Source organism: Clytia hemisphaerica, unplaced genomic scaffold, assembly GCF_902728285.1.
Source record: "Clytia hemisphaerica strain Z4C2 unplaced genomic scaffold, Clytia hemisphaerica genome assembly, whole genome shotgun sequence".
NCBI classification, from domain to species: domain Eukaryota; kingdom Metazoa; phylum Cnidaria; class Hydrozoa; order Leptothecata; family Clytiidae; genus Clytia; species Clytia hemisphaerica.
This window is the reverse complement of record NW_027103968.1, coordinates 261,916-287,887: the sequence shown is the minus strand read 5'-3', so window position 1 is coordinate 287,887 and position 25,972 is coordinate 261,916. Positions and strand designations below refer to the sequence as shown.

Genomic DNA, 25,972 nt, shown 5'->3' with positions numbered 1-25,972 from the left:
AAATTTGAAAACAGACACTGCATTGGTTACTACAAGACATACTATCCACACGGTTTTTTTGATTCATGAAAAAAATAAAGTATTTATCAAAAAAAGGTTCTCTTTTTTTTTTGGTAATCAATTCCAACAAACAACAATCAATATAACAGTTTTTTGAAAACCATCCCACAGTGTAAACATTATCAACCAACTAAACCCACACCGCCAAAATTGTAAAAATAAGTCAATATAATTTCTATCAACAATTTCTCGTAAAATGTTTTTTTTCCAACATTCTGATACCAATCATGGCTGGAGGCATCATGTGTAGAGTGACTGTGTGGCAATTCATTGCTTTTAATGATCACGATACCAAACATCAACCAAACAAAACTGACGCCAAGCCAAATCTATCGATTAAAAATTTCCATGAAAATTATAATTGAAACTTATCTCGTAAAATGCTTCTTTCAACATTCTGGAGGTGTTCAAAGTTAGAGGTATCATATGTAGAGCCAAGCAATACATGAAAAGTCATTTGCTATCCCATTTTCCATGAGATATATGAGTAAACAAATCAAACAAAAACCAACAAATCATGTCTCTTCACTTTCATGTCACATCGTGTTTATATGGGGTATCAGAAAGCCAATCCACAAGAAGAGCCATCTTCCTTTATTATGGAGTGTTCCAAAACTATTGGTAGGTTGTTTGGAAGTAAAGAAAACCCACACAGTTTGTTTTATTTTGAAGATTTAACTTGAAAACAAACTGCATCTTTCCAGGAAAAACTCATGTTTCAACCTGCTACATAACATTGGTCAGTCGAGTCTGCTACTAACATGTAATAGTTTTATTATAGCCGAGCTTAAGAATCCGTACGCAGAACTTTTAACATGTATTATGTGTATAATTATGTCAGTCGACTTGAATCATGATACATTACTCACATTTCACTGGATGCATTTTCGCTGTGAAATTATCCGCAAAATTTTCTGACCGCGTTCTGAGACGGAGGCTAATTTCCTAAGTACACGTTTTATTTTTTATTAGAACCCAGTTTATAAGAATATTGAGGCTGAAATTTGTCGAAAAATTAAGAACATCGTAAGAACAAGCCCAGCCTCAGTTTGGAAAACAAATGACAAGAAACTACAATTTTTTCCTCTTTTCAAGCAGTCTTAACCGAACTTAGGGATGGATTTTCTAAAATCGAGAGTCAACTATTGTCCAAATTTTACCAATTTTAAGTGTTTTTTATTTTGCATGATATTGTCGATTCAGAGTAGTCTGAAAAATTAAGAACGCATTTAATAACATTTTAGGCTGAAAACTGCCAAAAAAAAAAGCACATCCAGGCTCAGCCAAATTTTAGGTGTTCTAATAAAAAAAACCGTGCAGGTTAGGGGAGGGGCCCCACCAGACCTGCAATAAATATGGACGTACATGCAATAAATATACCTACTTGACAAAAGTATGCGCATCTGTCAACGTTTTATTGTGCTTTTCCTTCATCATTTTAAAGAACTTTGTATTGCCCATGGTAGTCTCACCAACAGATATGAGATATTTGGTTGTTAAACATTGTCGTGGGCAATCTTTTCGGTACTCATGAATAATGTCATCAATTTCAACTGTAGTTGATACATAAAATAATTGTTAGATTGCAGTCAAAGATTTCTGTAAAGTCGTGCTTTATAAGATCTTCCAAGCAAAAAAAAGTGAATATCGCAAAAAATATTGCTACTACTGTTTTCGAAAACTTGCGAAACTTCTTATTGGTCAAGCACTGAAATTTTATTGTAATGTCACATGACCTAGGTAGGATTTCCTACCTACTCGGCGCACTTTTCAGCCAAAACACGGTATCTAGCCCTTCTGCCTTCATAAATCTATGATTGCAGTTGTTTGCGCCCTCTTCTACCACCCACCAGAAAAAATAGGGGCGTTGCACCCTTTTTCTATCGATCCCTTTACTTAGCTTTGATTCTTCTCACATATTTAAATTTTGATAAGAGGAGCTAATATGTAACATTGGTAAACTCTCTCTGCAAAGTTCGAAGAAATGATAATGACCTTCGCATTTTCTGTTATCACCCTCATTAAGATGAGCCTACGTGTTAAGGGGAAATGCATTTTAATAATCCTCCGTGAACCCGAAATACTTAATGGTATATCGTAATCTGAGCGGAACTTGGCCAAACTTAAGAATTACGGAGGCTCTTAGTACTTTAATAGTCGAAAAATTGATAAAGCATACCTATCATTTTATCGATACATTCGACTTTATCAATGCCGCAAACCTTTTCTTTGTCATCTATAAAAATGAGATTTAACGTCAAGTTACGTAATCAAGATAAAAACTGTCAGTATACACTCTTTTTGACGGGCTTGTTACAGTGAGTATCTCGTTTTTTCCGCATTGTTGCCAATAGTCGGTTTTAAAACAGATCACAATTTCTATTATTACAGTATCTAAAGTCTGATCGAGTCAAGTACCTTTTCACCCTTTGTTAAGCCGGTTCTAATTTAGAGCTGGCCCCTTTTTCGTCGGCCCTTATTACGCTAAAGCTCATTTTTTTCAATTTTTAGCTTGGTCCTAATTTAATTCTGATCCCTTACGCCATCCTTTATTACGTCAGGGACGAAAAAGGGCATCAATAAGGGCCGCCGTTAAAAAGGCCGATAAAGTAGTTAGGTGTGCGGTGAGCGGCGTTTACCTAGACTATCCTATCGTCTACACAAGATCACTAAAAAGGGAATAGTTTAGGAGGAGGGATCAATTTGAAAATTGGACCACTGCCCGGGACGGTAAGCAGTGGCGGAGGTGTTTACAGTGTTTAGCCCGTTAACCGCCCTGACGCCCTGACTCATATATATTTTCTCGCACTTACTGACCGTCTAACGAACGATAGCATCGTCTAGTGCTTACCTAAATGGTGTACAAACTCTTCAGCCACACAACCACATTTATCCATCATCTTTTTCATGGCACCATCAACCGAGCACATCGATTGTGAATAGGGAACGATCTTGTTTACCAGATGAAAAAGACTTCTCATCACATTTAGATTGATAAGGTTCTTTCAAAAGCTCCCACTGAAATATAAAGTAAACTGAAAATATTACATTGTAAAATATCGTAGATGGGCTGATGTAGAGATTGTGGAAGGGGTAGATATAGACTAGAGCTGTTTTAATAAATGTACAGTTACCAGATATTATATAAAAGCCTTATGAAAAAATGAAATTATATAAAATTATATAAAACCCTTTCTCACAGACCCAGTACATGTTTTTTTATAAAAACAAACTATATAAGAACATAAGGCTTCGATGCCCAAAATATTAAGAACAAGTTAAGAATATTTTAGGGCTTTGCAGACTCTAAAACACCAAACTTCTTAGGGAAATGGACACAAATGGCGAAAATAAGAACATGCTTAGAAAATAACAGAAAAAAGCTCGATGGGGATTGATATTTCCATTTATGGCTGGGGATTTCAATTCTTTTGTTTTTAAGTCGAAAATTCATTGGAGATGGGAAAAATAGTAAATTATTTTGCAGTGAGGATTTGTTTCTTTGATTATTTTCAGTGAGGACAAAACTATAATTCTCGATCAGGGACGATATTTTGGCCAATTTTCCCAGTGGGTCTGTTGAGAATGGGGTGCCTTATGTGCAAATGCAGGAAAATGATATGTACGCCGCTGTCTTACAGCCCCGGTGGTACTTTTTCTTAAATGGGGATGAAAATAAAGTCTTATTTTACAGTGGGCTGAGATTTTAGGGTCTTTATTTAGTAGGGACGACATTTTGACCAGTGGGGTTGAGGTTCAACCAGGTTTGTGACACAGGGGTGTATAGACAGTTATAACACTTTGTACTTGTGATTAAATGACATATCTTTCATATCCCTGGGCTAAGGTGGGAAACTTTGTTGAGAAAAAGAAACAATGAAACAAGTTTCTCCTGAAAATGGTATCAAAAGTTTACCTCTCTTTTGCATAATCGATTTAGTAGTAGAGGAATAACTATTCGCTACTCAAAATTTCTAAATAAAATAAAGCTTTGAGATATCTTACCTGTCTGTAATCAATGTGAATGAAATTCATTGAGCCAGGACTGATGGCGACTCTTTTGGCAATTGCAGATTCAAATGGCTCTCCAAACGGATGGACGAACACTTGTAATCCAGTGAATGGAACATTGCTAACCAAAAGATCTTCTTCATCAATGTTTAAGATAAGTCTTAGACCAGCTCCCTCTCCAGCTTCGTTGGCATAGAGACGATTCTTTTCCAAGTAAATAGAGTTGAACTGGTAACATAAACCGTATTGAGCAGATACAATCTCGGTAAACTCAGCCTTGGTACATTCTTGTCCTTTAAACAAGCATGGCTTTGGTTCAATATCTTTTAACATAGGATCTTCAATAAGCTCTTCAAAAGTATTTTCAAAATGTTTTAAAACTGCTCCAAAACTGTTTACACCGTCATTTGCCCTTAGCTCATCCAAAACTTTATGACCATTGCTCTTATTAAAACGGCCTTCTTTTATAGACTGATAAAACTCAACAATCTCTTCAACTGTTGAATTGTAGGATGATTTTTCAATTTTCTTTTTAGAGACAGCGTTGAAATTACAAATGGTGACGGTTGGGAATTCCACCTGGCTATTGGTTAATATTTCCTCAATAGTTGTTGATGTCGTATAATCATAATATTCTTCTATGACACCATAGAAAAGAACAATAGCCAAAGCAGTAGCTGCCAGAACAATAATCAACCAAAAGATTCGAAGAAAACCACGCTCGTCAAATATGTAATGAAAACCATCAAAACTGCAACTTGAATACAAATCTTTCCATTTTGTCTTAATTTTGCTCTTCCTTTTTGGTTCCCCATTGTAAAAGTTAGAAGCTAAAGAAAATTCAAATATTTTAAAACACTTTTTTTGAAGTAAGGATTGTACCGGGTTGGTCTAAAAAGCAGGGTAGCCAATGGGGTAGCCAATTGGGCTAGGTTATGGGGTACCTCTTTTTGCCTAAACTTTTGAAATCTGAAACCTGTTTTCATGTGGAAATAACTATACAACATCTTGTTAATGATTCCATGTAATAAAATTTAAGATTCCTTTCGAACTTCAGCCACAATAGCCTTTTTTCCAAAGGTCCTAAACTTTGTTACTTCTCAAGAGACCTGGCGCCATTTTGTCTTCCTTCTTGGCTTCGTTTGAAAATTTACAGACCCGAATAAAAAATATACAAAACAGTTTTTAATATTTTAGATTTAGATTTTATTTATGTTTTTAATTGTTATTTCCGTGAAGCTGTAAAATTCGATGATAATAGCTTTGAAATCGCCTTTGGGCCATATGATCTCTAATCTTGTCATATCTTAACAATCCTTTGTTATTGAATCTATTGTTTAATTTATATCATGTTTAGATGTTTCAAACAATTAATTCCTTTCAAAATTTTTTAATATGGCAGCTTATAATAGATACAAAAAGTCTTTTGAAATAGCTCTATTATAATGAAGCTCTATTCTTACTCCTCGTGCATTAACACGTGGTAATTTATATCTTTGTTTATCTTTGTAATCATACATGATCAATCTAAGTATCAATCAGATTCGTGCTCCCTGGTCAGTAAAATGTGGTTCTATGCATTCATTTTCGGTATTTCTATTCTGGTCTGTAAAATATTTAGGTACCCCACAACCTAGCCCAATTGGCTACCCCAATTGGCTACCCTGCTTTTTAGACCAACCCGATTGTACCAGAAAAATGGATAAGGGGATAAAAAGCAAATGGTAAATTTTTTGGGAAGTGATACATATTCCCCTCGTTTAAACTTTCCTGACTTGTAAAAGCTAATCGAAAGTTTTATACCCGAATTCTCGTACCGAATAAACAAAAAAGCAATAAAAAGTTTCAATTTTTTTAAAAAAACTATTATATTTTAAAAGCAAAAATGAAAGATTTGAGAACTTCAACTCAACTAAAGCACGGAGACAAATCGGAGATAAAATCTCAGAATTGATCCGGAGGAATTTTACTAAGGGCAGGTCTAAAACGCCTAATACATACTACTTAATTCTTACTATTTGATACTTAATACTGGCTACCTAATCCGTTTCGATACTTTACAGACCAGAACTTCCAGGCCCTGACTCTCCTTCGCATGTTCAAAATCTCTATTCTAAGTGTTGTGGAATTTGAATGCTAACACATAAGCCCCACATAAGTCTTCGCTTTGTATTTACCTAAAGTCTTTCAATGTTTTATCTAAAAGAATATCTAAATATTTGCATTAAAGTAAATATTTTCTTCGCCTCACATAACATAAGTACAAAGCAAAAGGTCATTTTCTTAGTTTTTTTGGGAGTTTCTAAACATCGAGTGGAAATGGCGACAACGACCAGCGACCAGATAAATTTGGGTTATCGAGTTTTTTCTCTTTCTCCAACGTAGAGTGTCTCTCCTTATCATTTGAATATATCATATTGAAAAGTAAGCTCACCCCTGTCTCATTTATTTAGAGCCACGTGCCCTTTGCATAAAACAACCATTTCAACGCATTTGGAGCTTGATTATGGTGTCAATTTCTATCCTTTTGTATCATCAGCATCAAAATAATTAGCGGCACAAAATGTTTTGAAAATAGTTTGAGAAGCTTTGTATTTCATCATCAGATTGTTATTTATGTCGAAATTAGTGATTTTTTGTTAGCATAGACAATAGAATAATTGATTAGATTCATATCTCTAAAATTGGCATTCCCATTTTTTCCTACTGATAAGTTCTATCTATTCATACTAAAGACATCTAGTTCAGCATAATTAAAATATTTGGTGTGACAAAACTTACAGACATCAAACTTAATGACCCTGTCAATATTGTCAAATAGTGTCACCTAGTCAAACAAATGACTGGTTACTTCAAAAGTCACTTTTTAGTATTCTGAGGACCTGATTTAGGCATTTTCTCTACGGTGGAGAGAGCAGTTAAACTCGATAACCCAAATTTATCTGGTCGCCGGTCGTGGTCGCTGGTCGTGGTCGCCATTTCTGGTCGATGTTTAGAAACTCCCCTTCAAAACGCTACAAAACAAAAAGTTGCAATTTTTTTAACACCAAATTTTCAGATTAAGTCGAATTGAACATGTTGATTATTTCAAAGGTGTTTTCAAACAATTTTGAGGTATATACAGTAAATATTAAGTATTAGGTAGTAAGTATTAAGTAGTAGGTATTAGGCGTTTTAGCCCTGCCCATTTTACTAATCATTCCTGATAGCCTTCCCTTATATGGCTATAAATTTGTTTCCACATATTGTCATTATTTTACAATCCAGGAATAACCAAAAAATAATAACAAGGCCCTTTCATTAATAATTTCCAGACACAAATGAAGGCTAGACGTTTCAATTTGACTTGATTTCCATTAATGAAATTTCTGTGAAACAGGGCCGGGCGTTCCTTGTGTCTCGCAATAGTTTTTTTGACCAAGTACCAAATAAATATTTTCGATACCACATGGTGATTTTCTAGTTTCCAGAAATAATATATAAAATTTCATAACCTCCTTAAACTTTTAAAACTGGATTGGAACTTTGATACAGGTTGTTCCTAGTACAGAAAGAAAAGAAGGAAATCAAACCTTAGAAAGTAAGGGGTCGCTCAAAATTTCACTTTTGAGCGGAATGATCAAGTTTTTCGCTCTTTCGAAATCTACCCTGGTGCAAAGGACTCGTTTTGTTCCCACTTTGGACATTTTCTACTTACCTGAGACAAAAGTATACGGATAAAATATAATCTTAATGTACCCTAAAAGGATGAAAGTTTTAATTAAATGTTGTGAATATGCGAAGATATCACATATCAGGCTACCCCTAACATTGCATTCATTGGTGTTCGAAGTTTTGCGGTGAGTGTTCTACTGCATACAGAAATCCTTACCTATATGAATACTATGGTCTATGTTTGTCTTCTACTTGATTGCTTTCCCCTCCATTAATTACCAAGTTAAAGTGACCAATAGAAGTGTATATTTCAGTTGAATCCCTTCAATCGATTCGCCGTCTGTCAACTATCTTATCTATTTGGCAAAATAAAATCCACTTATGTCACTGGTAATTCATTCACACAAGATTATCGGAAAGATCAAAGAAATAAGTACTGATGATAAGATTGACATCTGTTTTGTATTCAAGATGTCTATTCAATAAACATCAACCTGATGCAATAAAACGAATTACACAATTGGTCGATAAGGATGATGGAGGAATGATGAATCGCCAATTGTACTCCAAAATTTGCGTTTACTAGTACTTATCAAATATTACCTGATCCTGCTATAGTAGTCAAAGTGTCACTAATTAAAGTATCGAGACGAAACACTATACTTTAATTAGGGTCACCCTGTAGTAGTCAAAGTGTCACTATTGTCACTATTGAAGAATTTTTGAATATTAAGAGTATTAACTAATTAATTTTAACTTGTCATAAAAAAGTTTCTCCAACTACCTTATCGGCCCTTTTTACGCCAGCTCTAATTTAACGCCGGTCCCTTTTACGCCGGCCCTTATTCCACCACAGCCTGATTTTGGGCTTACGCCAATTAGGACCGTAAATAACGCCAAAACTTGTGAAAATCTCTATTCAGGCTTCAAAACATTAAGCCGTATTGACTGAAATTTAAATTAAAATGTCATCTGTTGTATTAAACTGTTGAAATCCATTGAAAATCATTGCTTTTCGTGAAGTTTTGGATATAGAGTAAAAAAATGGATCGTTTTCATTCTTTACATGCCTAAAATCTTTTAAATTGAGAAAAAATTAACGCCACTTCTAGGTAAAAATTGCAAAAAAGTTTTTGCACCGGCCCTTATTTCGCCACGGGCCTAAAAACAACACCAATAAGGGCCGGCATAAAAAGGGCCGATAAGGTATATGTATGATTTAATTGTAGAAAAGTGATCACAATATGAGAAAAGTGACAATTTTAGCCTCATCCCCATTAGTGTCTGTATCCCAGCTGGCACACAACGTTGTTTCAACGTTCACCTAACGTAATATGGACGTTATGAACATTAGATAAACGTTGAAACAACGTTGTGTGGCAGCTGGTTAATGAAAACTTTGTTTGATTAGAGTTGAATTTTAAAGGATTTAAAACCACTTATTTCCGACACTTGTGCTGATCGGGTCGTGTAGTTTGCAAACCATAGCAATATAGAAGATTGAATTTATAAACATGAATATATAAAATTTACCACAAGATTTTTTTAAATTTGAGAATAGAAAAAACGCTAAATTGAATCCCTCGTCCGAAATGCAACGCAAATTTCAGGATATAATTACTTTCCTTTGCGTGGGAAAAGTTAAAGATTCTTCTCTAATCTTTGGCTTCATTTCATCAGTCTCGCAACACGCAACACTTTTCTCTAGCCTCTTCCTAGTTAGCGAGCACCTCATCAAAAACCGGGTTCTTAATGAGTTCCATTTTGAGAATTTTTGAAAAATAGAAGCCTTACAAGTACTTTGACGCAAAACCGATTTTTTTGCTACTGCAAGAGCTTCGAAAGGTCAAAGTGACGTTAAAAAATCGATTGTTTGGAGTCCGAAAACGTAACCTGGGCTCAAAACATTCGAAAAAGTCACAAAGTGGAATAGACGTTAATTGCGTAGAAAAAACGCAGGTGACGTCTGGTATAAGCGACTTCCTAGTCCAAGGATGCAAAAACTTTCAAATCGACAGTCAACAGTGTAGATGCTCTTCAACCCAATACACATTCCTCTCACCGTGAATAGTTTCGAATTCTGTGAGAAACTAAAACTTTAAAAGCATTCAGGAACGTGTCGGTATATATTAAAATTATCCCACAATAAAAAGATTGTATAACTATTTCCATACAGATTGATGTACATCTTAAGAAAATTTCAAAATATTCGTGGTCAAAAGTATCAATGATAACTTTTCTCGTGACCTTCCTTTATCAAGAAGTATCACGAAGGTAGTTCCTTTTGGTTACTGCACACAATACATAAAACACACAAGCAAAATCCTACTTTAATACAAGGTATGAATTTTTCGCAATGAAATCGTTCGACCTGATAATATCAGCAGGTCTATTCTTAAAACTATTTTGTATAATTTGTATACGTAATTATCATCATGATAACGAGTGCAATTTCCAAAGCGACTGGGTCCTAATGTTTTTGTTCATGATTGATGCTGTTGATGCTTGATTTTGGTGCGATTGTTTTGGTTTAGCCAAATACGTACTCAAAAGCTCATCTGATATTCATCCCAAATCTGGATGAAAAATTAAAGTAGGTGTGCCAACCTGGGTAGATTTCTTACAGAGCCATGACCTTTTAAAGTGTGTACACATGCCAGTGTGGAGTATTAATATTATCTTTATTGCATAGGTGGTTACAGAAGGTTGTAAAAATGACCCTAAAATGATCAGTGAGGAATTTTTCACATAAAATAGAATAATAAACAAAGGAAACGAACGCTACATGTCCTTAATTTCGAATACCTTCTAAATAACCCCTTACCCCTGAGATAAATCTCACACAAGGTCACTGAGACAGGGATGTACGTATTAGCTCAATTGTGGAAGATCAAAAAAGCAACGAGTACGACCATCAGCTTTCCAAATTTTAAAATTGCAACAGTCTGGTCAAAATGAATACACACAGTGTCATATAGAAATGAAAGGAAAATAAAATGACCCTGCATGATCTGTAAAAAATATATAGTTACTGTATTTCTTTAGCTACTAAAACGGATGAGACCATGTAGGTCTTTAGTTGATAAATAATTATATGATGTTATTGATAAATCTACAAAATACACGTTTAAAATACATAAAAAGAAAAATTTTGTTATAAAATACCACAATTTTTAAATTGAAAACACACATTGCATTACTTACAACATTACAGTATAAATTGTAGTTTTTAAATGGACGGCAGGGAAACAAAAAGGTTACTAAAAGTCTAAGGAATCCTACTGCGTTTAATTTATTACTAAATTGAGCCACTGGTATAAAATAAGAATAAGAAAACGGCAGGTCCAAAATGCATGAAACATAATGCATATTGCATAATGCATAATGCATAATATTTGAGAATTCATCCATTTTCTTTCTCAGCCCAGAGCAAAAAGAGTTTCTTAAGAACTAGATTCGATTCTAAAAATCATGAAAAATATATATGACAGCCAAGATCCAGGCAAAAGTATCAGTTCTTGTGAAAAAAGTCGCCAAATGCATATTATTTTTCAGATTATTTCATTCTAGCGAGGATAAACATTAGATTAATTTCGCGCAGGGGACGATACTTTGGCAAATTTTGGTAGGGGTCCCACGAGGCTTGGGAAAAAGGGGTGCTTAACTCACTAAAAAAGGAATTTTGATCAAAGATTTGTGTCATTTTTAAGTTTGTATGGCATTAGCTTTTTGTGGGGACGTACAATCGTCACTCAATTTGTATTTGCAGTACCAATAAAGCGCTTGAATACCAAAAACAATAAATTCGATGAAAGTGACAACACTACATCCCATTGCAAGTCCTAAACTTCCTCCAATAGTACCTGAGAAAGAAAAATACAAACAATTATAAGCTAGTGGATATTGTTAACAACAAAAGACTCTTAAAGACCTCCCAGGTCTAGCATAATCGAGTTTATGTATTTGCACTTTTGAGGACGGTAAAGTGACTGAAGTGATTTGGGAAAACCCACAATTCTGACCCGCAAAATCGAGGACGGTAAAAGTACTGATTTACCGTCGTCCTCAGTTGGTCATGATCTAGTCAAATCAGAACCTTACCGTCTCCGTCGCTGAAAAGCACACATACATAAACTCGGTATGAAATGAATAGGGTATAGACTCCCTAACTCCCTGCTCCACCAACAACCACCAGATGAATATTAACTTAATTAACCCTTAGACCATATTAGAGACGCGCATATGCGTTCAAAACAAGCCAAAATACTGAGTCTCAGACTTTAGGTCATAGCTCTTGACCACTCGATTTAAAGGGGCATAAACCGAATGTTTTTAGAAAGAGTGTACAAATAGCTTTCTAATATGGTACCAAAACCATCTTCTAAATCATAAGCTACAAGCTTTTATGGCAGTTTAGAGTTTTAAGTTTCAAAAGAAAAATTAAAAAAATTTCAACTTTTTTCAAAAAAAAAACGCACTCAAAGGGTTAAGAAGATATGCTGCGGACTGTCAAAAGGAGCGTTTGATTTGATTTCGGTGCTACATTATTTTTGACCCTGATGTAATCATTAACTCAAATGTGAAAAAATTAAACGAATACAAGAATGAATAGATCAGAAAAAGACTTTGCATTATAAGCAGGCACAATTTTCCATATTAAAGTTACAAATATAAATAGTTTAATACTCACTCAATACAGAGATCCAGTTTTGAGCAGGTGACATGGTTTCTTTCAAGTAGACGATATCAGAGAATGTGACATCAATTCCAAATACATTTTTACTACGAGAAAAAAAACAAATACAGTGAAGTATCAATAACTCGAACCTCTATAACTCGAATGTCTCCTTAACTCGAACAAGTCTCATGGTCACTTACAGTTTACACTGCGTTATAAACGTTACTCTATTACTCGAGCAAATTAGTGTCTTCCGTGCGTTTCCGAGCCGGGGTGTTCGAGTTACGGAGTTTCAACTGTATTAAAAATTGATTTTTGATTTAATCAGTTCTTATTAGACAATACTAAGAAGAAGTATTTTGCCGAGTTTTATGAGGATGTAAAAAAAACTGAAGCACGTGGATGCTCATATCTTTTTGATTCAGAAAGTAAGAAGGTTAGAATCGTGTTTGGTAAGCGATGAGTCATCATAACATCAACTTACTTTATGAAGGCGTATCCTTCATCTATGGTTTTATTGTGTTTTTGTTTCAGCATTTTGTAAACTTTTGAGTTTCCCATAGCTGTTTGACCAGTTGAGATTCCATACTTGGTGACCAAACATTGCCGGGGACATTGGACTCTGCATGTATGTAGCATTTGTTGGAGATTTCCTGATTAGGAAGAACGCATAAGTAAAATTCATTATAAATATCTTTGTATCAAAATGTTTCTAGACTTCTGCCTATCCTCTAGCGAAAATAGTTCCTTATAGGAAGTATATCTATAAAGGTCTGCGATTAAGACTAAAATATTCCTTTTACTTCACACGCTTTATGTTAGAAAATTTTAATGGCAAAAAGATCTCCGAAAATTCTCAACTATTGTTGGTCATACAGTAAGTAAGTTGGGCTCTTCCAGAAAAAATTCGTTCATGGGGGGTGGAGGATATATTATTTTGTCTTTGATCTACCCCTGGACATTTCGATTTTTCACCCCCTGGACACGTGTTTCACCCCTGGACAAGCATCGAATTGACCCCCTGGACACAAATATTTACCCCTGGACAATATATCCTCCACCCCCCATGAATGGTTTTTTTCTGGAAGAGCCCGTTTTACATGTATTATACATGTATTAAATGCCTTTGATAATATTTTTCTATTTAGTCGGGAATGAGCCTCAGGGAAAAAGAAAGATTTTTTATATCCTATTTTTTTAAACACTACAAAGACATTTGGAGGTGCTTACCAAGCATTTGTTCGACACATTGGATTTGATTGTATTTGCAAGTCTTGTTTTTATCCTCTGTAAATAAAAGAGAAAAATATTGCAAATTTAGTATAAGATTTTAAACCTTTTCTCAAGACAAGGGAAATGAGGCTCAGTGAGGATGGAAATTAATCAAATGAGTTTCATTTCCAAACGAGTTGAACTTTTTGAAATCTATTTCAATCCAAATTTTCAAAATTTTACTCATTTGCGGTAAAAGCCCATCCACAAAATTTCAGGCTATTGATTTCACCGTAGACCAAACTTTTCAGGGGTGTTAAAAATCCTGGAAAGCAAAATAATTATTATTATTTTGGTTTCAACACATCTCGACTAAGAGTTTTTGAGAGAGTTGAGCTAAGTTGAGCAGATGGATCAGAATTACCTAAATGGTTTGCGAACTCTTCAGAAACACAACCACATTTATCCATCATCTTTGACATGGTGCAGTCGACCGAGCACATCGATTGTGAGTATGGGACAATTTTCTTGACCAGATTGTAGTTTTTGGAAGCGCAAGCTGAAGCATATGGTGATTCTAATAACTCCCACTAAAAAGCCAAAGGAAATGATTGATTATATATACTGGTTGTGAATGAATGATATGAAAATGACACCCTTGTCTCAATTCAATATCCTATTAGAACAATTCTAACCAAGGAAGTATGTGACCATAAATGTTAGAATGGTTCTTTCTTTCTACATGCAGAATGGGACGTGTATGATAATGATTGCAAAGGAATATCTCTGTTATTATATTCATTGAGAAAGGCACACGAGCTTACTATGACTTCATTTGAAAGCATATTTACGTAAGATCATGAACGGAAACCTCAAGGATGAAAATTAAGAATATGTTACCTGTCTGTAATCAATATGTATATAATTCATTGATCCGGGACTGATGGGGACTCTTCTGGCAATTGCAGATTCAAACGGCTCTCCAAAGGGATGAACGAAAACTTGTAATCCAGTAAATGGAACATTACTGACCAACAGATCTTCTTCGTCAATGTTCAAATATAATCTCAAACCGGCTCCTTCTCCAGCTTCGTTTGCATAGAGACGATTCATTTCCAAGTAGATGGAGTTGAATTGATAACACAAACCATAGTGGGCAGAAATGACTTCTGTAAATTCATCCTTATTGCATTCTCGGTCCTTAAACATACATGGTCTTGGTGCTATATCTTTTAAAACGGAATCTTCCATAATCTCACCAAATGTGTATTCAAAGTGTTTCAAAAGATCACCCATTTTTGTTAACCCGTTCGCTTTCAGCTCTTCCAAAACCTTATTACTTTTATTGGCGTTGAAATGACCTTCTCGTAAGTCCTGGTAAAATGAGACAATTTCCTCTACACTTGAATTGTACCCTGCTTTTTCAATTTTCCTCTTAGAGACAGCGTTTATATTACAAATAGTTACAGTTGGAAATTCAACCTTATCATTGCTTAATACTTCTTCAATACTTGTGTGAGATTTAAAGTTATAATATTCTTCGATGACACCATAGAAAAGCACAATGCTGAGAGCTGTTGCACCCAGGACCATCAATAACCAAAAGATTCGAAGAAAACCACGCTCGTCAAAGATGTAATGAAAACCATCAAAACTGCAACTTGAATACAAATCTTTCCATTTTGTCTTTAATTTCTCCTTTGCTTTTTGTCCCTCCATTTTGTGGGAGTTGTCGATCAGGAACGCTGATTTCTAAGAAAAAAGAACAGTAACTCATTAGATTTTCCTTTCCAATGTCTAGAAAGTGTATAACGTAATCTTTTCTAACCCCTAAGAGAATTAAATCCCCGAAATAATTTGATTTTCTGAATCAGGAACATCAGAAATGAATAGACCTTTTATTAAAATTCCGTCACGAACACCCGGGGGGGCTTAGGCAAGTGAAGGATACGCGTATGTACCGCCCTTAAGGGTGCCTTTTTGGGACCTTAAAGTCCCTGTAAGGGTTGGAAAAACCAGAAAATTAAATTTCAGTCCCACTAAGGGTCGGAAAAACAGAAAAATACTTTTTGCTCTTTGAAAGAACAAAATTTGGTCAAATTAGTCCCAATAAGGGTCGAAAAAATCGCAGAATTTTCCTATTTTTTCTCCTTTTTAGTCCCACTAAGGATTCAAGGGTCGAAAGTCGGGCGACACATACCCGTCAGATCGTAACCTTAGTACCCTCCCCTGCACGAACATCACTTGCCTCGTATCCAAACAATTACCAATTTTTATGAATAGGAAGTAGCTTTAATAAAATCCGCTGGGAGGGCAATGAAAATTATATTTCTTTTTCAGGCAACACCACCTTTTTCAGTAAATTAATGTTATTTTGATAGAATTTTTTTTGACTGATATATCAAAACTGGAAAAGGAACCTAAATCAGAAAGCTAAAGTGACGGTGTTGTTGGAAAAGTGCGATGGAAAATTCGAGTTAAAGGCACTCTATCGTAGTTATAGAACACATTTATTTGGTAAAGATATAGCGGTAGTTTTTGTCTTGCTTTAGGGTTTAAAGATAAGAGGTCGAATATATTTACCACTACTAGATAGACTTTACGCTTTCTATATACTTATGTAACCGAAAGTGGATATAACATCAAAAAAAATATTTAACAGAATTTGTGGTTTAAAGCTCGAACGCAGATAACGTGCTATACAAAAGCATGTTGGTTAAAGATACTTTGGAAATAATAAAGTTTAAAGAGACATATGATATGCCATTATCCATTGTACCTAGTACTTCGCATAACATCTACACTAGTTTAAAGCCTTCTTTAGAAATTGAAAATTTCAAAAAAAATTGACAAGTTGCAAGACCAAAAGGAGGATAAGACTAAGGCAATCCACCAATTGTCCAAAATATCGTCCCCGCGGTAGAAAATTCTCCGACCAATTTTTGTTCCCACTGAAAATAATCAAAATATTATGCTATTTTTCCGATCCCCACTGGATTTTCTGTCGAAAACAAAAGAATTGAAACCCTCATCAAGTTTCAGTCCGTTATTTTTATTCCCACTGAATGAAAAAATCCTACGGAGTCTGTGAGAAGGGGGTGTGATAAACCTTTCAAGTCACAAAAAGGTTAATTCTTGCAGCGAATTCACTCGTTTTTAATCTCATACACGTTTTTTAAAGAAGATAAGAATACATAAAAATTAAGAACATTTTAAGGCTTTGTGTACTCTAAAACACCCGATTTCCTAAGAAATTAGACCAAAGGCCGGGGAAAATTTTCGTCGGGGAAAATATTCGTCATTTGTCCAAAATTTCGTCACTTTTCCCCGACGAAGTTTTCCCCGATAAGGGATGCATTCTATTTTATGGCTGTCTCCGTCTAGGAAAAGCATATACCTTCATTTTAAAAATCGTTCTGTCCAAAAGAAGTTCTTGACCGTACGCCATGACTTCAATTCTTTTCAATTTCAAGTAAAGATTTTGTGAATAGTAAAACTTTTGGATAAGCTAAAGAATTCCATATAATTTTCCACTTGTAAATTTTGTTTGCTAAAGTGTGCAATATTTCCAACAGTAAATGTAGTTTGTTAAAGGTTAAGCCTAGATCAACGCATTTTTGACATTTGCAACATTTATCAAACTTATTTCTTTTAAATTTTCCTTACTGATGTAATTGTGTAAATCTTGCCTATCTATCTATAAATCATAAACTAACTTGAAATAAATGAATTAAGAATAACATCACCTTCATTGAATAATCAATGAAAATATAACGTAAAACTTTGATTGAGGAAATATCGTTACCGGCGCCTCTGATTGAGGGATGGTTCTTCAAAGTTTAAATTGCAGACTTGTATACATATACCTCCAAAACACGTTTTTATAAGAAAAAAACTATATAAGAACATAAGGCTTTGGTGGCCAAAATGTTAAGAACGGTTAAGAACATTCTAAGGCTTTGCGGACTCTAAAACACCGTATTTCTTAAGAAAATGGACAAAAATACTCAAAAAAATAAGAACGTATGTATCTACGACTCATAAATGAATAATCTAACGTTCCTCAGAATCCCCCCTGACTACATATATAAGGACCCGACCATAAACTTAAATCCCCCCCTTAGATTTGTGAATTACATACACTTGTACCCCATCAGGCGATGACCCTTACCCTAACCCTTATTCTTAGGTCAACCACAACGCAACACTTCAATAGCCAAGTAAAGATTTGAATTTTAATAGCGTTTGAAATTTGTACGAGTTCCAATTCCACAGTTCATTTCGAAATGATTGAAAAATCATAAAAGTTATAACCTTTTATTGTTGTAAGAGCAATTAACGCAAAGGAGGATGGGATTGCAACTCGTACAAACGAATAAATTTGTACAGATTTGTTACTATTTTTAGATTCGTCGCGCTGTGCTATTATATCAAAGCTTATTTATCGCTAAAACTTAATTGCAACAATCAGTTAGCACAAAGAAATATGACCGCACCGTGCTCATCAACTCTTTTAAACAGGCATTTTAATGATGCTTTTACCCTTTCTAAAAGTAGCAATAAAACCTCATTACAGCGTGCAATTAAGATTTTCTCTAATGGCCAACACGTCACTTTAAAATTGATACTTATCATTATCGTAATTATTTTTCAGCGTGATCGATATAATTAACTAGTAATTGTGATATTAAAAGAGGATAGTCCTTCGAATCCAACATAACTCTAGAATCCTACTTTTATGCAGGGTGTCCTGAGGAAAAGAACTTAGATCAAAACATGTCGTTGTCATTAAGTAAAAATATTTTGTGTCTCAACTTTCAGACATCAAGTTTACATGCTTTACCCCATCGCTGTAATTCCTTAGAAACTTCAGGGATAAGTAATAGCGTAGCTGGATCCATGAAGGACGAGAATTCCTTAGCGGATTGATTCTTAGCGTCTTTTCTATAGTAAACTCTTCATAATAGAAATCCATCTCTGTCCCCTTGAGTGTTCTGTTTTTTAAGAAAATTGAAGCAGTCAAATTATTCATGCATTATACGTCTGCACATTTTTTGCTAAGATGTTCCTGCTTTTCATCAAGATAATATTTTCAGAAGATACCCCAAAAGCTTCCTTTAAATGAAATCTAATTTTATCAGCGTGTTGCATGAATTTGAGAAGCTTTTCATGATTCCTCTTTAATTTTAATCGTGAAGGATAAATGCAGCAGCAGAATCATTGAAATTCAAATTTCACGAGTTTGTAATTAAAAAAGTTAAATTTTATACCAAATTTTAATGTCAGCGTACAGAGATAGAACAAGGCTTTTTCAAATGTGCGTTATCCAGCTACGCTATTACATATCCCTGGAAGCTTTCAGACCTCAAAGTTAAGTACACAGAAATGCGTATAATACATTGCATCCTGCAATCACCAAAGTCGTTATTCTCCAGGCTTCTTTTAAGTATCAGAGTTTATGTCCTTTAAGAAGTAATCCAACTCACAATTCTGATAAGATTTAACGGTATGTGCCGCTGCTCAGGTTATCTTTATTCACCTCCGTAAGTCCCAGGTAGGGCTACAAAAATAACACAAAAAAAGTGATCAAAAAGTGAGCAAATCACCACTTGCCTATTACTTAGAGCAAAGGAATGATTGACAATTAAGCTAAAACAATACATTGCCAGACCGGGTTTTTTTATAATGAGTACAGTATGCTGAAATAATCAAAATATGCATTTTTACATACTTGCTTTTTCCGGCATGATTAGACACAATTAAGCGAGGAAATGAGCAAAATATCTCTAATTGCTACACTTTTTCAATTAAAATTGAGCATCTTGTTTTTTCTAGGCATTCCAACCATTATTTTAAAATAGCATGTTATAATCTTTTGGCCAAGATATTTGATTGTTACTTAATGACGGTGTACGTAGATTTTACCCGTTGGTATAACAAGCTCAGCTTTGATTTATTATAGCTCAGATTTGAGCAGTAAAGAAAGTAATCCTCGCGCATCAAAAAACAAGCCAGATTATATATTTCCATCACACGTTTTTTTTATAAGAACAAACTATATAAGAACATAAGGCTTCGAGGCCCAAAAATTTAAGAACATTCTAAGAACATACGAAGGCTTTGTAGACTTAAAAACATGCAATTTCTTAAGAAATTACATCAAAATGCTCAAAAACTGCTGAAAATAAGAACATTTTAAGAACATTTTTAGGCTTCAAATCCAAAAAACTAAGAACATCCGAAGGCTTCGAAAATTTTTAACGTTCTAAAAGAAAAAAAACCGTGTACCCTATTTTCTCTAGATCACTCTCTAGAACTCTCCAGATCACTGCAACAGGGGAGTATATGCTCACCAAGTGATCAAGTAACCCCACCCCTGTACACCACGAAAATACAAGGGTGCTAATATCAACAATTCATCGTATATTTAGAAACTGTCTTTAAAATGTTACATACATCCTCCATTGTTGCTATATTCGGACAATACAGATTCTTCGGGCCGTCTCCTGTTCAGTAATTTGGTAAAAAAAGATCATTCAAAAAAAATATATTGTAAGTCTATGTCCGTCTTATATTTTGATGAGTGTATATTTTACCGTTTCTTTTTGCTTCCATTTAAATTTTACGGAAATTAAATAGTAAGAAATGAAAACAGCTTGAATTGATATTAAACTATTTTCTTATATTTTAGTATCCGGGACGCAGCATGATAAATAATGGGAAATATTAACTTCAAACTTCAATTAAAAATTATAACTAAGTATTTTTCTCTGTTAGACATATCCTGTAGCGTTTTTTTTAAGGTTTAAAAGTAAAATCAACACAAAGCTTGATGAGGATTATCAACTAGAAATCTTTAACGCTCCAAATTTCAAAATTCAACATTTCGTCAAAAGTTGTGGAAATCACAAAATCTACTTTTAGCCTCCGCACGAACGATGAAAATTGAAAAAATTTCTGATATGATATAGAGAAAATTTTATTCTAAAGTTATTCGCGCTTAAACTAAACGATACTATTGCCCGTTAGAGGGATAGTAAACGCGGAAAAAATAAATATGCGCGAGGGTTTAACGGTAAAAAACGGTGTTAAAGTTTGGAACAACATGTGAACACCTCTGCCACTGCTTACTCCACCCCAGGTTGACTATCGTTTCAAATTTATCTCACCTCCTAAAATGACTCCCTTTTTAGGAGGCCCCCGAGCGGTTTTCGTGATGACGTGATAAAGACTTTTTTTAAGCGTGATTACGTGATTTAGAATTTTTTTCTTCATGATTGCATGATGAGAGTTCAAAACATGATCGTGATTTGAAAGATTTTTGAGCCGTGATACGTGATTCGGACTCTTCCCGTCCATTTTTTTCTGATTTGCTTGATCGTGATTGAAGACAAAAAATTGCGTGATATCATGATTACCAATTTTTGAATTTTCCAGTGAAATTACGTTTTAATAAAAGCATAATTATAAATAATTCATAATTTATAAATTCCCACAAGAAATTATTCGGATCAGCCTCTGCAATTATAATCAATTGAAAAATGAAATAAAAATGACTAGATTACACGTTTTCTTTTGTTTAATTGTTAATGAATTGCTCATTAATGAATTGCTTAGGCTGAGAATGAGAAAACAAGTTAAGGAACAGAGAATTAAACTTGAACATGCACACATTTAGAAAAGCCTAAACAAAAAGATGACAAAGTATTGACGTAACATTCAATAATCTTTTTTCTGTATGGTAGTCCATTGTTATACGTATACATATAAGTTACAGACTTAGCAAACCGAACCTTAGCGACTAAATAAATAAGGAAATACATAACAAACGTCGAGTCTGAATTTCTCTGAAAAAATATAAGGCTCGGAGCCAAGTTAATAAATTCCTTATGAAAAACGTGTACTTGTCGAAAGACAAAAGGTATTTAACTCGCGTCTAAATTTTGGAATTTTCTACAAATTTTGAAACTTTTGGTCAAGTTTCCTTTTCCATGGTATTGGCTCCTCTCGATCTATTTGCAGGAAGATCACTTTCAAACTTTTTGTTTATTTAACGATTCTAATTTAGGTTTCAAATTAATTTCCAACAATGGAGTTAATCCTTATGTAATCTTTATAATAGCTAGGGGTAATCTCGATTTAGGGTGTAGTTCAGCTTCACCCACTTACCGGTCAAGATTCAATAATTTCTTCTATTAGTTTTGATTATCTTAGATTTTACACAGTAAAATATTTTTTTGGAAAATGAAAAAAAATGTTGATATTCAGATTGAATAATTTACAGAATTCAATCTCTCGAATCTTTGAAAAATTAAAATCGCTGAGAATATATTAGTAAAAATTTTAAACTTACCTCCATGATAGCAAAACAAACTCTTTGCGTCTTTGAAAAATATATCAAGTTGAAAATTAGAAATGAAAGTTGCGAAGAATTTCTTTATATTATATCATGTTAATTAGCTTTTCTTTCCATTGTCTGTTTTTTTGTTTTTTTATTTGAGATTTTATTATGTAACTTGATTAATTCACTAAAGAATTAACCATTTAAGTCATAGCTTCAAAATAAGAAAAGAAGAGATTATTTATACCATTTGATATACTCTTAATAGATTCTTTTAACATTTGCCGATTTAATTCCGGTTTTTCGGTATTGGACTTTTTTACTTTACCAGTAATACGGTATTTCACGGAAGAATTACTTGTATTTTGAGTAAAACAATTCGAAAAAGTGAACATAATTTTTTTTATTGTTTGATATTTTTTTCTTTGAATTATTTTGACTTTTTTGATTTTATTTATTTCAAATTTGAATTTTTCTATTTTTCCAATTCTTCTGATTCTGATTTTGATTTTTTTTGATTTTTCTGACTTTGTTCTTGATTTTTTTTCTTACTTTGATTTTAATTTTTTGGTTTTTCTGAATATGACTTTGATTCTTTTGATTTTGGCATTGGGTACAGGTGTCAAATTTGACATCCCTCGTGCGTACGTTTACCTTTTGCAGCCTTTGGGCTGAACAACATTTTTACGATTCTGATGCAATCAAGGTTTATCTATATTTTCCGCATTCTTTTCTGCATTAATAATTTTGATAGTTGATCGAAAGATTTAATTACAATTCCACATTTACAAAGTTAATAATATTTTGAGCGTCAATGACACATAAGTTTATAAGATCATGTTCTAATCTAACATTATAACCTTAATCTGTAATATGGAAGATAAAAGGTATATTATGGCCATATTGATTGGTAAAAATTATTTGGGACAGTGCATATATAGCTTATGCCCATGTTTTTTCCTGAGTTAATTATATTGGAGTCAGTTAGTTCATCATAAAAGAGGATTTTCCTAATGATCAATACAATTATTTTCTAACGACGTAAACACAAATACCATCATTATGTGATGACGGGATATAACTTTACATAAGCAAAATAGGTGTCTATAAAAAGCTTACAAGACGGATGCTAAATTTAAAGAATTTTGAAAATTCAAGATTCAAGAACATTGAGTTTAAAGCCTCGCAGGGGCTAGGGATGAATCTTTAACCTTAAAAACATAAGGCTTTTTAAGGCTTTGTTGACCCAAAAACACCTTATTTCTTAATAAAATGGTAAAAAATACCTACAAAATGGTCAAAATGTGAACATGTTAAGAACATTTTTAGGCTTAAAACTCAAAAAAGCTAAGAACATGCGAAGGCTTCAACAATTTTAGATGTTCTTATAAAAACGTGTATTTTAAATCTGTCGTTTGTGTGAAAACCACGCGGGTCATGCGTTTAGGATGGTAAATAAGTGGCTTCATTTCCCATCCAGGAGTTTCTTATCTAATAGCCCTTCAGACTTGCAAGTCATATAAGATATAAAATAACGATCACTTCATAATACCAAACGATAATATGAAATTATTGCCCTAATTATTGCACAATCATACATAAATTAAAGCCAATCCTCTAATCTGATCAACGAGTAAATTACTAATGCATTTGCATTCACGCAACCTCAAATGAAGATTTCCCAATTCAACTCTTTAACCAATTGTGATAGCGAAGTTGTTATTTTAGCATAAGTGAATCAGTCCTTTTATTCTGAGAGATTTTGTCCATACAAGGGCCCCCCCGGTGGTTTGCGTGAATGCGTGAATCTGAATGGGCTCATTCACTTGCGTGAATGCGTGAATTGAAAAACTTTGCATGAACAAAAATTGCGTGAATTGTGAAAAAACATTGTGTGAATTTGGGGAAAAAATTTGCGTGATTGGCGTGAATTGAAGGTCTGCTGGGGGGAGGATGAATGACAAGTACATTTACAATACATTCTTCTCTGATATATGTAAAATTATTATGAACCCGATCTCAAAATATAATAACTCTTCTCTTCATCATCCCTTGATTAATCCAATCAAACTTTAGATCACTTTTGTTGGGAATTCTTTATATCAAACATTTTGTAAACAAAAATAAATTTCCGGATTCATAAAGCCAGATTTTTTGATTAAGTGTCCATCATCTGAAAAAGCAGAATCCTATCCTTTGCATAACCAGCAATTAGAGCTCTGCAACACCCCAGTCTCAGAACCCTAGTGAAACCTTTTCCCATAGTGGGGATAAAAATTTTCCATTGAAAACCCAATGGGGATAAAAATTCGTTTGTTCCGAGGTTAGAAAATCCAGTGGGGATGGTTTGGGATTGCACAGGGGTGTTCTACGATGTGCAAATTAGATTTTGGAAAGTAATACGTTATGAGCCTTACATACACATGATTCAGAAGCTACGCGTGACTGATCCCTAATTAAGAAACTCTTCAATTGGATGTTAACAATGAATAATTAAAGAAATTACTTGCTTCTTGGAATGGAGTAATTATACAAATCAGTATCCATATAAAGATAAATCAAAGAAATATGCCGTAATTATAAATAATCTTACCTATCGTTAGGCTCGGTTGGGCTTGAGGTAGTGATACCAAGAATTCGAATATAATATAAAATGCAGCTCAAAGCTTTTGATCTGATTAATGAAGCTTACAGTCAAATTTTTCCTAATAGCTCTTAATTTATAGAAACAACCATTATCTTAAAGGCATTCAAATGCTATTGTGAAAAACCAATTATAGACACAAAAAAGAGTTGGTGCATCCTTTCTCAACAATAGCGTCTATTAGAAACGAATAAGCGTTTTAGTGTTGCGGTAAATATGATAATTGTCAAATACTTGTAATTCCATTGGTATAATCACCCCCTGAAAAAAAACATCTAACAGAGCAAAAATGTATTAGTATAAAAAGGGGAACAATCAAGATCAAATTCCGGAGATGAAAGAATTGCGTCATCAGCATAAATTTGGTGTGTCCGGCATTCCCCCTTTTTATCTGAATTTTCAGTCTGGAAAAAATCAAGTTAAAAGGTTTTATTTTTACATATAAGTGTTCCCATTTCATATCAGACACATTATATCTGTTATAAACAAAAAAATAGTTTTTTCTTTTCCTTTTTCTGACCGATCTTGCTCCACATCCGTGTCAATCCAATGTTAAAAAGCTTGTGAATTGATGAATAAGCAAACGGCATCACTCTTATTTGAAAACAAAACCTTTAATTGACAACACCCACTAGAGTTCGAGGGGGTTTATCTAAGGAGTCCTGCATTTACTAAAAATAGACAAAAAGAACGACAAATTTTATAAAAAAAAGCGACAAATGTCGCCATCCACAACCCGACCGAAAGTGACTGTACCACCCCTACGTATTCATTCCTCTTTGTTTTTCACGGGGGTTAACTACATTATGGTTCAAAGAGCGATAAATTACGTATGTGTGTTACAATGCAGGATTCTTTAGAGGAGTAGATAGACTGTTGGTAATATTTTACGTCATTGGGCTACCGCTTTGACGAAGTTGGTGGTATGCATTCAAAAGTTTCCGTGGTTTCTATTATTAATCACGAGGTATTCTCGCACAGCGAGAGTCAAGGAAGGAACAAATTATACGTCTTTTATCATAAAATTTTCTTACTTCGATTATTTTTGGGAAATTCGTCATTTTCTATGCGTCAGACTTTTTATGAGTGGTTCTTATGATACTGGGCACATTGTTTTAGGAAAAACAAGTTTAAAAGGCTCAAAACATTTTGAGGTTATGAGTAACAATGCCGGCGGATAATTTTATCGATGTTTGATAGATTAGATTAAAATGTGAATGGTATAATTTTCTATTGCTTTAAAATTGTTTTCCAGCCTCTACCCTGATTTTATCAAAAACAACATTCGCCTTCCACTGCAGTCATATCCCATCCCGTTCTTGTATCTGTGCAATATTATATCATACTAGCAATTAGCCAGGACTAAAAATGC

General features: G+C 34.0%; 3 protein-coding genes across 6 annotated transcripts in view; all 3 read right to left on the bottom strand.

Moving 5' to 3' along the window:
- Positions 1-25,972, bottom strand: part of LOC136810403 (uncharacterized) — a 277,730-nt gene that overhangs the window by 91,415 nt on the left and 160,343 nt on the right. The window lies entirely within an intron of this gene.
- LOC136810544 (acid-sensing ion channel 5-like) lies at positions 1,450-7,050 on the bottom strand. Its single transcript, XM_067067108.1, has 5 exons — positions 6,954-7,050; positions 4,066-4,901; positions 2,912-3,078; positions 2,240-2,296; positions 1,450-1,613 (listed from the first exon to the last, which is right to left on the bottom strand). The coding sequence occupies exons 1-3, from the start codon at positions 7,048-7,050 to the stop codon at positions 2,977-2,979; spliced, it is 1,035 nt and encodes a 344-aa protein (XP_066923209.1). The 3' UTR covers positions 1,450-1,613; positions 2,240-2,296; positions 2,912-2,976.
- LOC136810394 (acid-sensing ion channel 5-like) lies at positions 10,736-24,667 on the bottom strand. Of its 4 annotated transcripts, none has more exons than XM_067066947.1 (7): positions 24,550-24,667; positions 14,516-15,367; positions 14,040-14,205; positions 13,634-13,690; positions 12,888-13,056; positions 12,416-12,507; positions 10,736-11,588 (listed from the first exon to the last, which is right to left on the bottom strand). In XM_067066947.1, exons 2-7 carry the CDS (start codon positions 15,332-15,334, stop codon positions 11,431-11,433), a joined length of 1,461 nt encoding a protein of 486 aa, XP_066923048.1. In that variant the 5' UTR covers positions 15,335-15,367; positions 24,550-24,667; the 3' UTR covers positions 10,736-11,430. The 4 variants fall into 4 exon arrangements, with proteins under 4 accessions (XP_066923048.1, XP_066923047.1, XP_066923046.1 ...); XM_067066946.1 differs by lacking the exon at positions 24,550-24,667 and adding an exon at positions 21,969-21,992; XM_067066945.1 differs by lacking the exon at positions 24,550-24,667 and adding an exon at positions 20,072-20,095.

What these genes read in the sequence shown, in the direction of transcription:
- LOC136810544 (XM_067067108.1), bottom strand. Translation starts at nt 7,050, where the DNA reads ATGGCGACCACGACCAGCGACCACGACCGGCGACCAGATAAATTTGGG. An exon ending in AGAGAAAATGCCTAAATCAG is followed by an intron (nt 4,902 to 6,953) that starts GTCCTCAGAATA and finishes AATTTTCTTTAG; the next exon opens with CTTCTAACTTTTACAATGGG. An exon ending in TTCACATTGATTACAGACAG is followed by an intron (nt 3,079 to 4,065) that starts GTAAGATATCTC and finishes TTTATATTTCAG; the next exon opens with TGGGAGCTTTTGAAAGAACC.
- LOC136810394 (XM_067066944.1), bottom strand. Translation starts at nt 17,063, where the DNA reads ATGGCGTACGGTCAAGAACTTCTTTTGGACAGAACGATTTTTAAAATG. An exon ending in GAACGATTTTTAAAATGAAG is followed by an intron (nt 15,368 to 17,012) that starts GTATATGCTTTT and finishes CTTTTTTCTTAG; the next exon opens with AAATCAGCGTTCCTGATCGA. An exon ending in AGAGTTCGCAAACCATTTAG is followed by an intron (nt 13,691 to 14,039) that starts GTAATTCTGATC and finishes TTTTATTTACAG; the next exon opens with AGGATAAAAACAAGACTTGC.